This window comes from Trachurus japonicus, chromosome 20 (assembly GCF_045865225.1).
Source record: "Trachurus japonicus isolate A0001 chromosome 20, Traja_1.0".
NCBI lineage: Eukaryota > Metazoa > Chordata > Actinopteri > Carangiformes > Carangidae > Trachurus > Trachurus japonicus.
Window position 1 is genome coordinate 17,163,813 of NC_140926.1, and position 12,732 is coordinate 17,176,544.

Genomic DNA, 12,732 nt, shown 5'->3' on the forward strand with positions numbered 1-12,732 from the left:
CTATAAATGACGGTTATTATGATGATGTGCAGGGGAAATAATGGATATTGTTCTGTACTGCACGCTGTCGATATGTTGTATCAGCTCTGTGTGTGTGTGTTTGTGTGTTTGTGTGTGTGTCCAGCTGCCTCAGGCTCAGCAGGGTCAGACAGGCGCTGCATCGTCTCAGCCCAACCTGCTCCACATGCCCCACAGACAGAGTCCTCTCCACCAGGCCTCCTCCTCCTCCTCCACCTCCTCCTCTTCCTCGGCGCTCAGCGTGGGGCAGCTAGTCAGCAGTAAGTGTCCGACACAGCTCACAAAAACACAACATGTCTTCAGACACATAGAATACAGAACCGTGTCCAATGCTATCGCTGTTACATGACATGTTGCGCGTTAAAGGGCCAGTACGCAGCAAAGTTTGTTAGATACCACTAGTGCAGCTTAGTCAGGCGACACCATATTGATTTGTCTCCGAGGTGTCTAGCGTTTTGTCTCTTGTTGTCCTGAGTGCTCTGAATGATTCACACAAAAATACAAAAGTCTCCGTCTCAAGATTCATTTGTCATTTGAGTCCTAATTGACTTATTGGATGCGTTTGATCCCGTCATCAAACCCCATGAGAGCACTGTAACCAGCAATGCATTAGTTCACCTCTTGATATTTTCGGACATCACTGCAGTGCTGTGTCTGTGGCACGATCATTCATTTTTACTGTGGACATAAATCTTCTAAAACAGCTGACAAACACATGGGCTCATTAGAAACAAGAGGCAAACAGGAATAATAGTTTTGTTTGGGACTATTTCCCGCAGCAGATTAATAAACAGTTGGTGTCATATTGTGTTATTATTGTACAGCAACAGCAGTGTATATGATGTAACTGTACAGTACTGATTAACATGAAGGAACATGTCAACCAGTGCTACAGGATGGATCACTGGTGTGTTTAGATTCTCTCTGGAGCTATAAGACAAGAATACATTTGATTACATGTAGAGTTGATATTTACATCAGTGCATTCTTAGTTTGTTCTTTTACTTACTGGCAAATATTTTTACACAATTCTTGAAGGCAGTTGAAATACACTCACTACACGAGCAGATGCTTTTCAGTTGGTTTCAGAAACACTTTAAGGCCTAAAAATAGTCTTAAATAACATGGAAAGATGATTTTTTTCTACTGAAAACACAGACCTCGTGTTCTGTGTATTAAATTAGTGGGACAGTTACTGGAAAGTAGGAGCTGTTCCTGTAAATCCAATTTTTTAATAATTCAAGTGCTACAATTAAATCTAATTCACCTGTTTTATATTACAATTTGGCAAAAATGTTACAGCAAATAAAACCAGAGCTGCCTGCTGAGCCAGAAACAACCAGGGGCAAGAGACTAAAAGTGTTTTTGTTTAGTTTGGGTGAAGTGCTCCTTTAACATCACTGGTCTGAGATCCAACATCGGTTGAGTCGATGAGCCTGCATTACTCCCCGTGTGGACAGCTTTTGACTGATCCGCCTCCTATGATCGTTTTATTCTCCTACGACTGTCGTATCTCAGAGCCTCCAAAGTGGCGCGTGTAACGTATAATGAACATAAGTTTCGTTCTCCAAATGCGTGAGCCTTTGGCAGAGCCTTATAAATCACCGGGCCACGGCCTGTCAGCATGTAGCCACTGCCTCTAAAAACTCAGCTTTAGTCACATAAATTTCATTTGTCAGAGTCGATTCCGCTAAACTCCATGTAAACTCATTTCAAAGGCAGCTCCAGTGCCAGTGGATTTAATAAAAAAAACAAGTCGCCATTGATCAACTCGTTGTAGACATTGTGTTTAGTTTATGTTTACGTGTAGCTCTGAAAATATCCGATAAACCACTTTTGAGTCGGTACAAAATCATTGTGGCTCAGTTCTGTGGTAAATAGAATTAATGTTTTATGCTGAGTACGAGCCATATCACTTCCTCTCAATATCACTTACAGCAAATATACGCAAAGAAAAATATCATGACAAAATTAGAACTGTCATGAACCACAAACAGTGACAGAAAAACATGAATAAACCTGAGAACGTCTGTTAGAGTTATTTCTAATAATCAGATGGGGAAAATATCAATCATGAACATGAATGTCAGCAGTATTCTGTACCACAGTTGTTTAGAAACAGTCTTTTTAGCACGAGCCTTGCCAGGGCCGTTGTATAGAGGAGAAAGGTGATGATAATTCTAGGGGCCACAAAAAACCCCAGTATCTTTGTATGATTGAATTATTCTGCATAAGACCCTGACTAGTACTCATAGTAATGCTGCATTAGCATCAAAACAAAGTAGGCTAAATAAAAAATGATAATACATACGTAGTCTAGGAAAAAAAGTGGAAAAGTCAGGGGCCCACTTTAGTATTCTTTCAGGGGCCCCAGAATTCCTAGCAACGGCCCTGATCCTTGCTCAACGGCATGTTTACCTAGTTATTCCTGGCGATAACATGCAATATGAATCTGGATATCTGCTGTGGAGAAGGAACCACACATGTAAACGCAGGTGTGAATGTGTGCAGAACACACTGTGCCTAGAATATAATCAGATTATACAAATCGCATCATTGGTCTGCAGTCAAACCTCAACCAGATGCAAATGTAATATGTGCTGCATAACCACAGCCTTGAATGTTTTATATGGTCTTTTGGGGGCAGCAGATGCAAGTTATTGATATATCATCACCGTTTAACATTTGAATTTGATATGGTAGACCTGTTAGTAAAAGCTTCTCATTTACACAACCACTATTCACAGACTTTTACAGTACAACAGCATCATTTATTTTGAGTCGTGTTTGAGGCCAGCTGATAAAACCTGAGCTCAATAATCATCCTCCTCTCTTCTGTGTTTGGACTGTTCTCACTCCTGAGGGAAATGTCCTGCTCTTTAGCTGCTAAACGCTCCACTATGTTCACCAGCTCGTTGCTGAGTGGGTTTTTGTCAACACATCGGCAGCATTTTGTCCAGATGTCAAAGTTTGAGACTTGATTTTCCCTAAAAAAAAAAGCTCATGGGTTATGATCATTCAAACAACAAGGATACAAATAGGTTTTTTCCCCTTAAGACAGTTTAAACATTGTGTGACTTTAAATTCTGGCACATATTAAAGGAACATTTTTCTCCTTATTTCCTTTTTCAGCAAACAAAGAATGTGTTCAACTTGTTAAACACCAGCAATCATTAAGCTTAAAGCCTCTGTGTTTTTAAAATTGGTCCTTAGAACCTATTAAAAAGTAAGAGTAAGAGCTTTACTCCACTATTACTATCATTATTTTAAAATAAATTAGACTTAATATCATATTTGGTTTGTGGCTTGATGTCTAAAGAGAACATGATGGCTCCAGAGGCCACACCAGTTGCTGCTCCAGACGACCATTAGTCTCTCAAACTACTAAGTAAATAGCCTCCACTGGGAATGAGGGAGAGATGCTCATCAATGTGGAGATGATGGGACCCAAAGCTGTGAGTGCTCATCCCTCCCATCTCAGTCGGCGTGGAGCCTCCAGTCCCTCGTCTTCCAAGTGTTCACACGTCTGGAGCGCGCCGCATACGCTACACGTCACTTATGAGGCACAACGAGATGGCAGCCCCATAGATTTTTGCTTAAATACGCTTGGAGGATTCCTTTAATAATTCATTGATAATGACCAAGATGAATAATTCAGAGGCACAAACTTTGCTTTAGTAAGCAGGATGCCAGGGCACCTGACATTGATGTACAATGTGAAATCACTTTTTATTAGCAGGGAAATTCTTCAAAATGCTTCAGTGAAGTTTTTCAGATGTGCTCAAGATGTGGAGATTCACAAACAGCATTTCTTTGTGTGTGGAGAGTCTCCGTCCGACTGGAGCCTTCTTATCGTCTGTGTGTGAGGCTCGGGGTCAGAGGGATGAAATAATGTCTTTATATATTCTTTAAACTTTACCTGAGAGAGACAGCTTCACTATATATGTGTATTCACATCAGTATCTATCTGCTCCAGATCTATCTATCTATTGAATTCACGCTCTCTGTGTTATGTGGCTTTGTCCATATGTTTTTGTGCGTGTGATTTAAGATTTACACTGGCAAGTCAGAGCCATGACACGCCTCTATTCATAGCTCAGATGAATTTATGCTTCAAAACATCTTTCAGATACATGTAGTTTACAGCACCGGGACAAAGGCAAATAATAAGTTCTGACCCTGACCAGGATTTTTTTTATTTATTTATTTTTTCGAGACGATCATGATCGCATAAGTCTGAATGATTTGCTCCTGGAAAATGAGGTAAGCGACAGAGGAGCAGAGGGCTAATAAAATGAGACGTGTTGCGTTGTGTTGTGTTTGTAGACCCGCAGACCGCCCCCAGCGAGGTGGACGGGGTCAACCTGGAGGAGATCCGCGAATTCGCCAAAGCGTTCAAGATCCGCCGGCTGTCCCTGGGCCTGACACAGACTCAGGTGGGCCAGGCACTCAGCGCCGCCGAGGGGCCGGCGTACAGCCAGTCTGCCATCTGCAGGTAAGGACAAAACCAAGAAGAAAGCAGATCCGACAGTGAACGCCTCATTATTGCCACTCACTTTGTCCTGATTGTGTCAAAACGGGAAGCAGACAGAAGTTGCGCGGCCTCAGTGAGTTCTCCGGTGCTCATAACGTCCCATCTATTTTTCATCCCATGTTTTAACAGACATTATTAAGATATTAAAATACATAATTGACTATCACCGCCCTGACAAACGAAAGCTCTCATGTCTGTACTTACCCGTCCTCCTCTCCCTTCCCTCTCACCCGCTGACATGACAGCCTCTTGTTACTTATGCAAAATACATACACAAGTATTACACGGAGCACTTAAAGCATTTAATAATTACTAAGGCCCGTTGCCTTTCACTCGGTCTGAACATGAGAGAGCATGACGGCGATGATCTGTTAATAAGATTGCCATGTTTTACTGCTGCCACCAGGACAGTTTAGTCATAAATGGGGCATTATATATTCATGAGACAATCAGACAATCAGTGTTTCATCCCCACTGTTGTTCCACTTGACTAACATTTTCCACCAAGATGCCAAATGAGCCACATTTCCCTTTCAGGGCAGAATAATTGGGCTACATCATGTCCGAATATTAAAATTTTATGAGAGCTAAATCGTGTAATCTTTTATACTTAATGTAAAAAACTACTTTTAAGTGTTAAATTAACTAATGAGTCAGCAAATGTAAGTTAATGTTTCATGTCTTTTCTAAAATCACATTTCAGCTCCTTCTCTTTTTGAAAAAAAAAAAAAAACCCACTGAACTTTACACATTTGTGCCTTTTTTGCATCAGGTTCTGTTTTCAGTGAAATTCTTGTATTAATTTTAATGTCCCTCTGCAATGCGTGTGCTTTGCTGATGACCGCTACTGTTTATGTGACGCGGCGCTGCCACGCACTTTTAAAAATTTCATTACATCAACATCAAACGGCCGATAAAATGTGAAACAGTGCAGGGGCCCGGGTTCTTATGAGGCCCGGGCCCGGCCTTCCTCTGACTAATGTTTAAAGTCTTTGAAATCACACATGAAATATTCACAGCCAGGCATAATTCAAATATTTATAATATACATTAAAAGCCATTAGCCTCAAAAATAAACACACGGTGGGCTGTTATTCACGCTGTTAAGACAATTTTTTTGTTTGTATGACATTGGACATGACATCCTGAGGTTTTAAGTAGAGGAGCAAACTCCACATGCTTTAGTTTAGTTAACATCAACGCAGACATGAAGTTTGAGGAGGAGCGGGACGTCACAGTGGCTCAGGGGCTTCGGCTCTGAGCCCAGACAGTGAACAGACACTGACAGATGCTTCCATCTTGTCTCCTTTCATTGCTCGCTATGTTCCCAGGCTCTTTATTAGTTTATCTAAACAGGCACAGACATTACATGAGGGCATCATCAAACCAATGATGTGCCACTCTGTCCACTTTTGGCTCAGATTTAAATACAAAAATATTCCGAGCGAAATGATTAGATTGAAATTAAAGAGTGATCATTTATCATTTTAATTACATGATTTAAGATAGAAAATATTAATAACTCTTTAATTAATGAGTCACACTGCTTAGAATTCAGTGCACCATTATAGACTCTGTCTGTCCTCATTAGTTTAATCTTGAAGACGATAGATTTGACCCAGCATACATAAACATGAGCAGGATTTTAACCAAATAATCAACAGAAATCAACACAATCAGTTTACAAAAATACATATGCAGCCACATTTCATCAGTATCCCCAAGTGGGGCTCAGTAACACACCAACTTTATCAAATCACTCATATTATAAATCTTTGACAAAAAAATGCACAGCAAAAACAGGTTCATTCTAAATCGTATGTACTGTATCTTAATAAATCCTGCTTTTTCAATACAAATAAAAACTTATTTTAAAACCACACGTTGAGGGACTGAAATTAAATTTCTACCAAATCTTCTTCCCGGTAAACTCAAGGCGTTTGATACAGTCCAGTCTGAAACAAAGAACAGTAAATCAAACACGTTTCTAATTCAATATCATATTATCCATATATTACAGAATATAATAGTTTGTGTTTGGATGAAATGAATTGACACCCATAAAATTTCTTTTCACAACAATAAAACAATCTGGTTCATTGATTTTCAGCATCACACACAATGATCTTACATCCAGAGATAGCGATGACACACGTAACGCAATATAAACTTGTGCATTGTCTTTCTGTATTACATTACCATCCATCCCTACCTGACCACACACATTTCACTCCACTACTCAAAAAAGTGTTACACCCTGCACGAGGTTTCAAAAAAAATCTTTTTAAACACGATTCTGATATTAAAATGAAAATACCCCAAGTTAAGGTGGATCTGATCATTGATCCAGATATAGATTTGAGGTCACATCATCCAGTTCTTTGATGTTAAGTATATCTCACTCAGATGGCTCTCTCTCTGCTCTGGTGAGTGTAAACCCCGAGGCGGACTGTAACTCCGGTCTAAACATACAGCCGGTATAAGCAGAGCTCCTACGGTTCTTTTAAGAAGAGCCAGAGAGGCTGCAGGTGCATTCAGGGCCATTTCTCCCTCGTGCTGATGCACTCGAGGAGGGAGTGCATACCCCAGCTGAGCAGCTCTCAACTCATTTTAGTATCTGCGGTTCCTGTTGATCCATGAAATGTCCTGTCTCTGGTGACTCTTCATATTTACTAATGTATTCCCCGCAGTATGGAGCTCTTCTCCTCTTCCCACTGTTTAGGAGGGAGGACGGGGGTTATAAATAATAACGCCTGTCGACAAGCAGGAATGCACCGACGAGGTGTAGAAACAGAGGAAGTTCATGCATGCATGGACATCTCGGCCTCACTGTTGTTGTCAGCAGCGGCTCACCTCGCCATTAAAAATGTCTTGGGCGCATTGTTTGTTCCGCAGAGAGCAGAGCTTTCTCCTGCCTCTCCGCTGTCTCTCCATCACTTCAGGATGGATTTTACTAAAAGCATCCACACACACGCGTCACACTCCACTTCATCCCACCAAGACGTTCACTCTGCTCATCGGATTTATTGATTTAATCAGGTCGTAAAAATCAGCTTATAAGAAATCAGCTGTCCATCAAATTATGTTTTTGAAAAGCTCTTTAAATATGAGTTTCAGTTGATATTTTAAGTGGTTAGTTTAATACACAAATGTGTGTTTCATATGGATGGACTGTAAGGCAACATTATACACTTGAGGTGCTCATTCATGAATCATTAAAAACAAACACTCGGCCCAGTATAAGTCAATCTGACAGGAACTTTAACTACATAATCAGCTAATAAAATATAAACAAACTTAAAGCTTATTACTTCTGAGATCAAGACACATGAGAATAAAATACACATAAATCAGTCAGGTCAGTTGCACAGTTGCACACAGACACACTAATTTTAATGTATTATTAAAATACATCAGCAACTGAAGCTGTAAAGGCCGTGTCAGTTCATTCTAGTATTCATTCCAGTAGAAGATCTATCTATCTATCTATCTATCTATCTATCTATCTATCTATCTATCTATCTATCTATCTATCTATCTATCTATCTATCTATCTATCTATCTATCTATCTATCTATCTATCTATCTATCTATCTATCTATCTATCTAAAAACTCTGGTCTTTGGCCAATTCAGACAAATTCTGCTCGACGCACCGCACATGGATTCAATCCTGATGTGTTCCCTTCATATATGACTTCCTATAATGAAACGTCTAGACAATTTACTGTAAGTAACTGCTTCATCACTTGTTAGAGTCTAATCAGTGACTTCTGTGGCTCGTCCACCCCACATCTTTCCACGTTTATCACTGAAACTGTAAATGGTTGTGAGTCAGATCCTGTAAATAACGGTCAGACTGATGTGCCGGTGTTGCCTGGGAAACACTTTCAGTTATAAACCACACACACTTCAGTTTTTTTTTTATTATATATAATTATAGCAACTCTCCAAAAGGTCAAAGTGTCAGATTTACAAAGTGTTTCTAAAAGAAATCACGAGATTGAACCAAAGCTTTATTTAACACATTAAAACCACTTAAACTCAATTACAGGTTCATGTGCATGAAACCCTCTCTGTTTCCTCCATACAAACATCACAGGGGTGTGAGAGGTTTCCTTTCAAAACCCTAACGTCATCTTCATCATATCTAATTCACACGCCATACACACTACCTGTTCATCCCACCGGCTGAAGCACCTGGCAGAGCCACTGAGCTGCCGACCAGCAGTGTTTCTCAGGAGAAAGCTTCATTCTCCATTCTTACTCAGACTGGATAAGATGCTCTGAGTCTTTGTGAAGTCAGAATTATGTGTCACGCAGTGTGTAAATGTATTCTTATTAAATATAAAATGAAAGGTTGTTAGAGGATGAAAGAAAGTTTGAAAAATGTATTAAATGTACATTTTGATTAATAATTCAAGTCTTTTTGTAAATAAATGATGGTGCCATATTTAACTGCATGCATTAGTGGATTTTTTTTTTTCGTTTTGTTTTGTTTTTATCACCTGAGGGAAAGAAATGGGATATTTAACAGTAATTCTTGTTTTGTTTTTCTGTTGATTTAATTTTTTGAAGTTTATTATTTAAAACATTTAGTTAGATGTTTGATATTATGTTTCTGGTTCAACTGGACCTGACGTTAGCCATTGGCAGAATCTCCTTGCTCCACTATTGCCAATTTGGGACAGAGAACCATAGCCTCCTCCAGAAAATTTATCACAGCACTGGCAACCAGCACCTCCAGCTGCTGCAGCTGAGGTGTTTCCAGGTCCAGAACACAGAGGAGTTTGGCTCGGACCTGCACCTGGATGCTAGTCTCGGTCCCTGTGGCATTCTGGTAGAGGAGACTAAAAGGCAGGCAGCTTATCCCTTGTTCTGGCAGGGCACCTAAGTAAGATTCTTTTTTCTCAATTCTCCCCAGACACACCATCCTGAGAAGCCACTTTTTCCTACCACAGGAAGCCCAAGAGAACACTATAGGTAGCAGTCTGACAGGCAAACTGAACCCTGGCCTTTTATATCCTGCCAGGTTTGAGAAGTTGGACATCACCCCTAAAAGCGCCCAGAAGATTAAGCCCGTTCTGGAGCGCTGGATGGCCGAGGCTGAAGCCCGCCACCGATCCGGCATGCAGAACCTGACTGAGTTTATCGGCAGCGAGCCTTCGAAAAAACGCAAGCGGCGGACCTCTTTCACCCCGCAGGCTCTGGAGATCCTCAACAGCCACTTTGAGAAGAACACGCACCCCTCCGGACAGGAAATGACGGAAATAGCCGAGAAACTGAACTATGACAGGGAGGTGGTGCGCGTCTGGTTCTGCAACAAGAGGCAAGCCTTGAAAAACACAATAAAGCGTTTGAAACAGCCCGAACTTGGCGCGGCTGCTCCAATGGACCCTCTCACCGATTCTCTAGAGGAGCTCCCCAAATGAACGAGACGAGCACCTCCGACTACAACACCGACAAGAGCGGAGTGGAAAAGTGGCAGCCATTAAAAACAACAAAAGGTGGATGAACTCATCTCGAAAAAACGAGAACTTGAAAAATGTTCCCAGTCACCTGGATGGACAGTCATGAGTTTGCAAACAAAAACTATGTGTTGTCAGTGTGATTACCACAGTTATGTAAATGACCTTGGCGAAACCAAAAACAAGAAAAAAGAGATTAATATCTGAGAATTATGTAAAAACATATGGTGTGCTGTTTCAAAGAGTTTTAGATTCTGGCCTTACAGACCAGACTATCGCCCAAAATTTTGGTTCCCACCAGGAGGGATTTAGTAAAGAGATCATACCAAATCAAAACACTATTTACCAAAGTCTGTTGCATCTGAGTACTAAGAATAATTTTGTAATGTAAATGTGCTCTAAATTTTTACATTTGTACTGGCAAATCTAAGCTATATGTGTGAGGTTGAGTATACATTTTATCTTTGTCTCGCTTCCTTTTTTCTTCATTGTTTGTATGTAAATATCTAAAACAAAAAAAAAGAAAAATGCTGTCTTCAGATTGAAATCACACTGATAAAGTTCTCTTTTGGACAAAAAAAAAAAAATTAACCTTTGCTGTTAAACAATTGCATAATAATGTCGTTTGCCTCCGATTTGTGTTTCATCTGCAAATATTTTCAGTCACAGTGTAACTTTGTACAACTTTTACAGGTATTTATTAAAAATCTCATGAGATTGTCTCAGAGGACGGAGGGAGAGTACATTAAGGACTGTCACCTAAGGACGGAGACGAGGAAGAGGAGGAGGAGGAGGGGTTTCAGTGTCTGTCGAGTCTACTGCAGCTTTGTTTTGAGCTACTGTGTCATTCTGTTGCCAAAGCCTGATAGCCAAAGAACACACACACACACCTTCAGCTCAAGGACTGGGGAAGATTTTACCGTTTTATTTATTTCTTCACACGGCTTTCTCTCCCCCTCCTTTTTCTAAAGTGTTTTACTCTGTGGGTCGAATTTAACAATACAAAAGAAAAAAAAAACACACAAAAAAACATTGCAATGTCAAACACTGCAACAGTGTCTGCTGTCATTTCTTATCACGGCAATAGAGAAAATGAGTTGGAAGATTTTTTTTTTTCTTTTAAGCAAATTTGCCTATGCATGCTTCAACTCAAACCACACAAAGGCGGATTATTTACAGACCTGGCTGAGATACAGTAGATTTCACCAGTCCTAAAATAAAAGAAATAGCTGAATTTTGCTAATGTCACTGAAAATAACATATTTTTACACTATAAACCCTTTAATTATGCCCTAAATTTACATCAAAGTTGAAGTCTGTCTGTTGCCACTGACCAAACTACTGAGGTCATTCCAGTTCAGCTGTTTTTATAACCTGAATATTTCAGCTCAAATATAACTGTCGTTGTTTTCTTTCTATTTTGCATTCCTCTCAGCTTGATGAAGGTTTACAATCCTGGTGGAAATACTTTCTTCTCACCTCCAATGTGATTTTTTTTTTTTTTTACCACTCCAAAGTGTTTAAAAATGTTCATCTCAGCAGATGTGGTTATTTTTTATCATAATTTGCATGGGTAAAAATGAATTTTCACTCCGACAAAGTGTTAATTAATTGACTCTCCATGACTCTATGACACTTTTTTTTTTTTTTATAGCGTGTTACCTTTTCAGAAATGTCAATATTCCAGGCAAAGAGAAAACCTCCCATATGATCACTATTAATATTTGGCTCTTACAGAAACCCATAGTGAAAGGAAAAAAATAAATAAGTAAAAATGGAGGTGAACGTTGAGAATAAGTGTCACATTTCAGAACAAGTGAACTTAATTTGAAGTGAGGTGAAATTTGATGCAATTTATTCAGAATCATGTGTCGGCTTGATGTCTGTCCTTCCATGTCACTTTGGTTATCTCAGTCTTTCAGTCCCCTGTGCACTGCTGTGTTCATCTTCACTGCCTGGAAAACACACACACACACACAAACACACACAGTGAAAATGTAAGAAAACACATGAAAAAGATTCACTTAATGTTTTTTTTTTTCTACACTAACACACTTTTTTGTGATTTTTATTTTTTCTTCCAAGAGAAAAAAAAACTTAAACTTCAGGCAAATCGTGGGCCAAGAATTACTACATGTCTGCACCACCTGTCAGATAAATATATGAGAAAGCAGCAGTGGATCAGTTGTGAGGCTTAACAATAAAGCTGTAACCAAAACCAAAAAAAAAAATAAAAGAAGACACAGATAGGAGTTATGCCTTTGTTCAACTTTTCAATGCTGGACCAAAGCTCTATAGTTATGCACATTGTACAGAGAAATAGATTCACGGTGTTGACAATCTTTAAAAATCTGAGATAAAAGAATTGAAGAGAAGAAATGTACAGTAGTTCATCCAAGGTTTACCTCAGTACTGTTCTTGTGAGAATCATACAAATGCCATACAAGCAGCAGCAGGTCAGAAAAGACAAATGATTACTCTGCACTGTGTCGTCGATGTTCACCTTCAACGTGGAGAGGGAGGGAGGCTGGTGTTTTATTTATTATTATGTGACACATGATTGTTTTATTTTTTTGTGAAGTGGTTTCCTGAGCCACATGTGACTCTCTGGTCATCGGTTTTGTTCTCGTGTTGCGTTATTTCTCATTCGTTGTGACATCCACCTCTGTTTTCACAGACCTGTAGACCCGTGTAGAGGAGAGGGAGATTACAG

At 39.7% G+C, this 12,732-nt stretch overlaps 1 protein-coding gene across 2 annotated transcripts in view; it reads left to right on the top strand.

Annotated features, from left to right (window-relative positions):
* Window positions 1–11,139, top strand: part of pou6f2 (POU class 6 homeobox 2) — a 72,988-nt gene extending 61,849 nt beyond the window's left edge. For both annotated transcript variants that reach the window (XM_085763258.1, XM_085763259.1), the window contains 3 exons: window positions 125–278; window positions 4,345–4,513; window positions 9,476–11,139. In XM_085763258.1, coding sequence (XP_085619384.1) covers window positions 125–278; window positions 4,345–4,513; window positions 9,476–9,983 — 831 coding nt within the window. In that variant the 3' untranslated portion in view covers window positions 9,984–11,139. The remainder of the gene's footprint in view (window positions 1–124; window positions 279–4,344; window positions 4,514–9,475) is intronic.
* The last annotated feature ends 1,593 nt before the right edge of the window (window positions 11,140–12,732 follow it).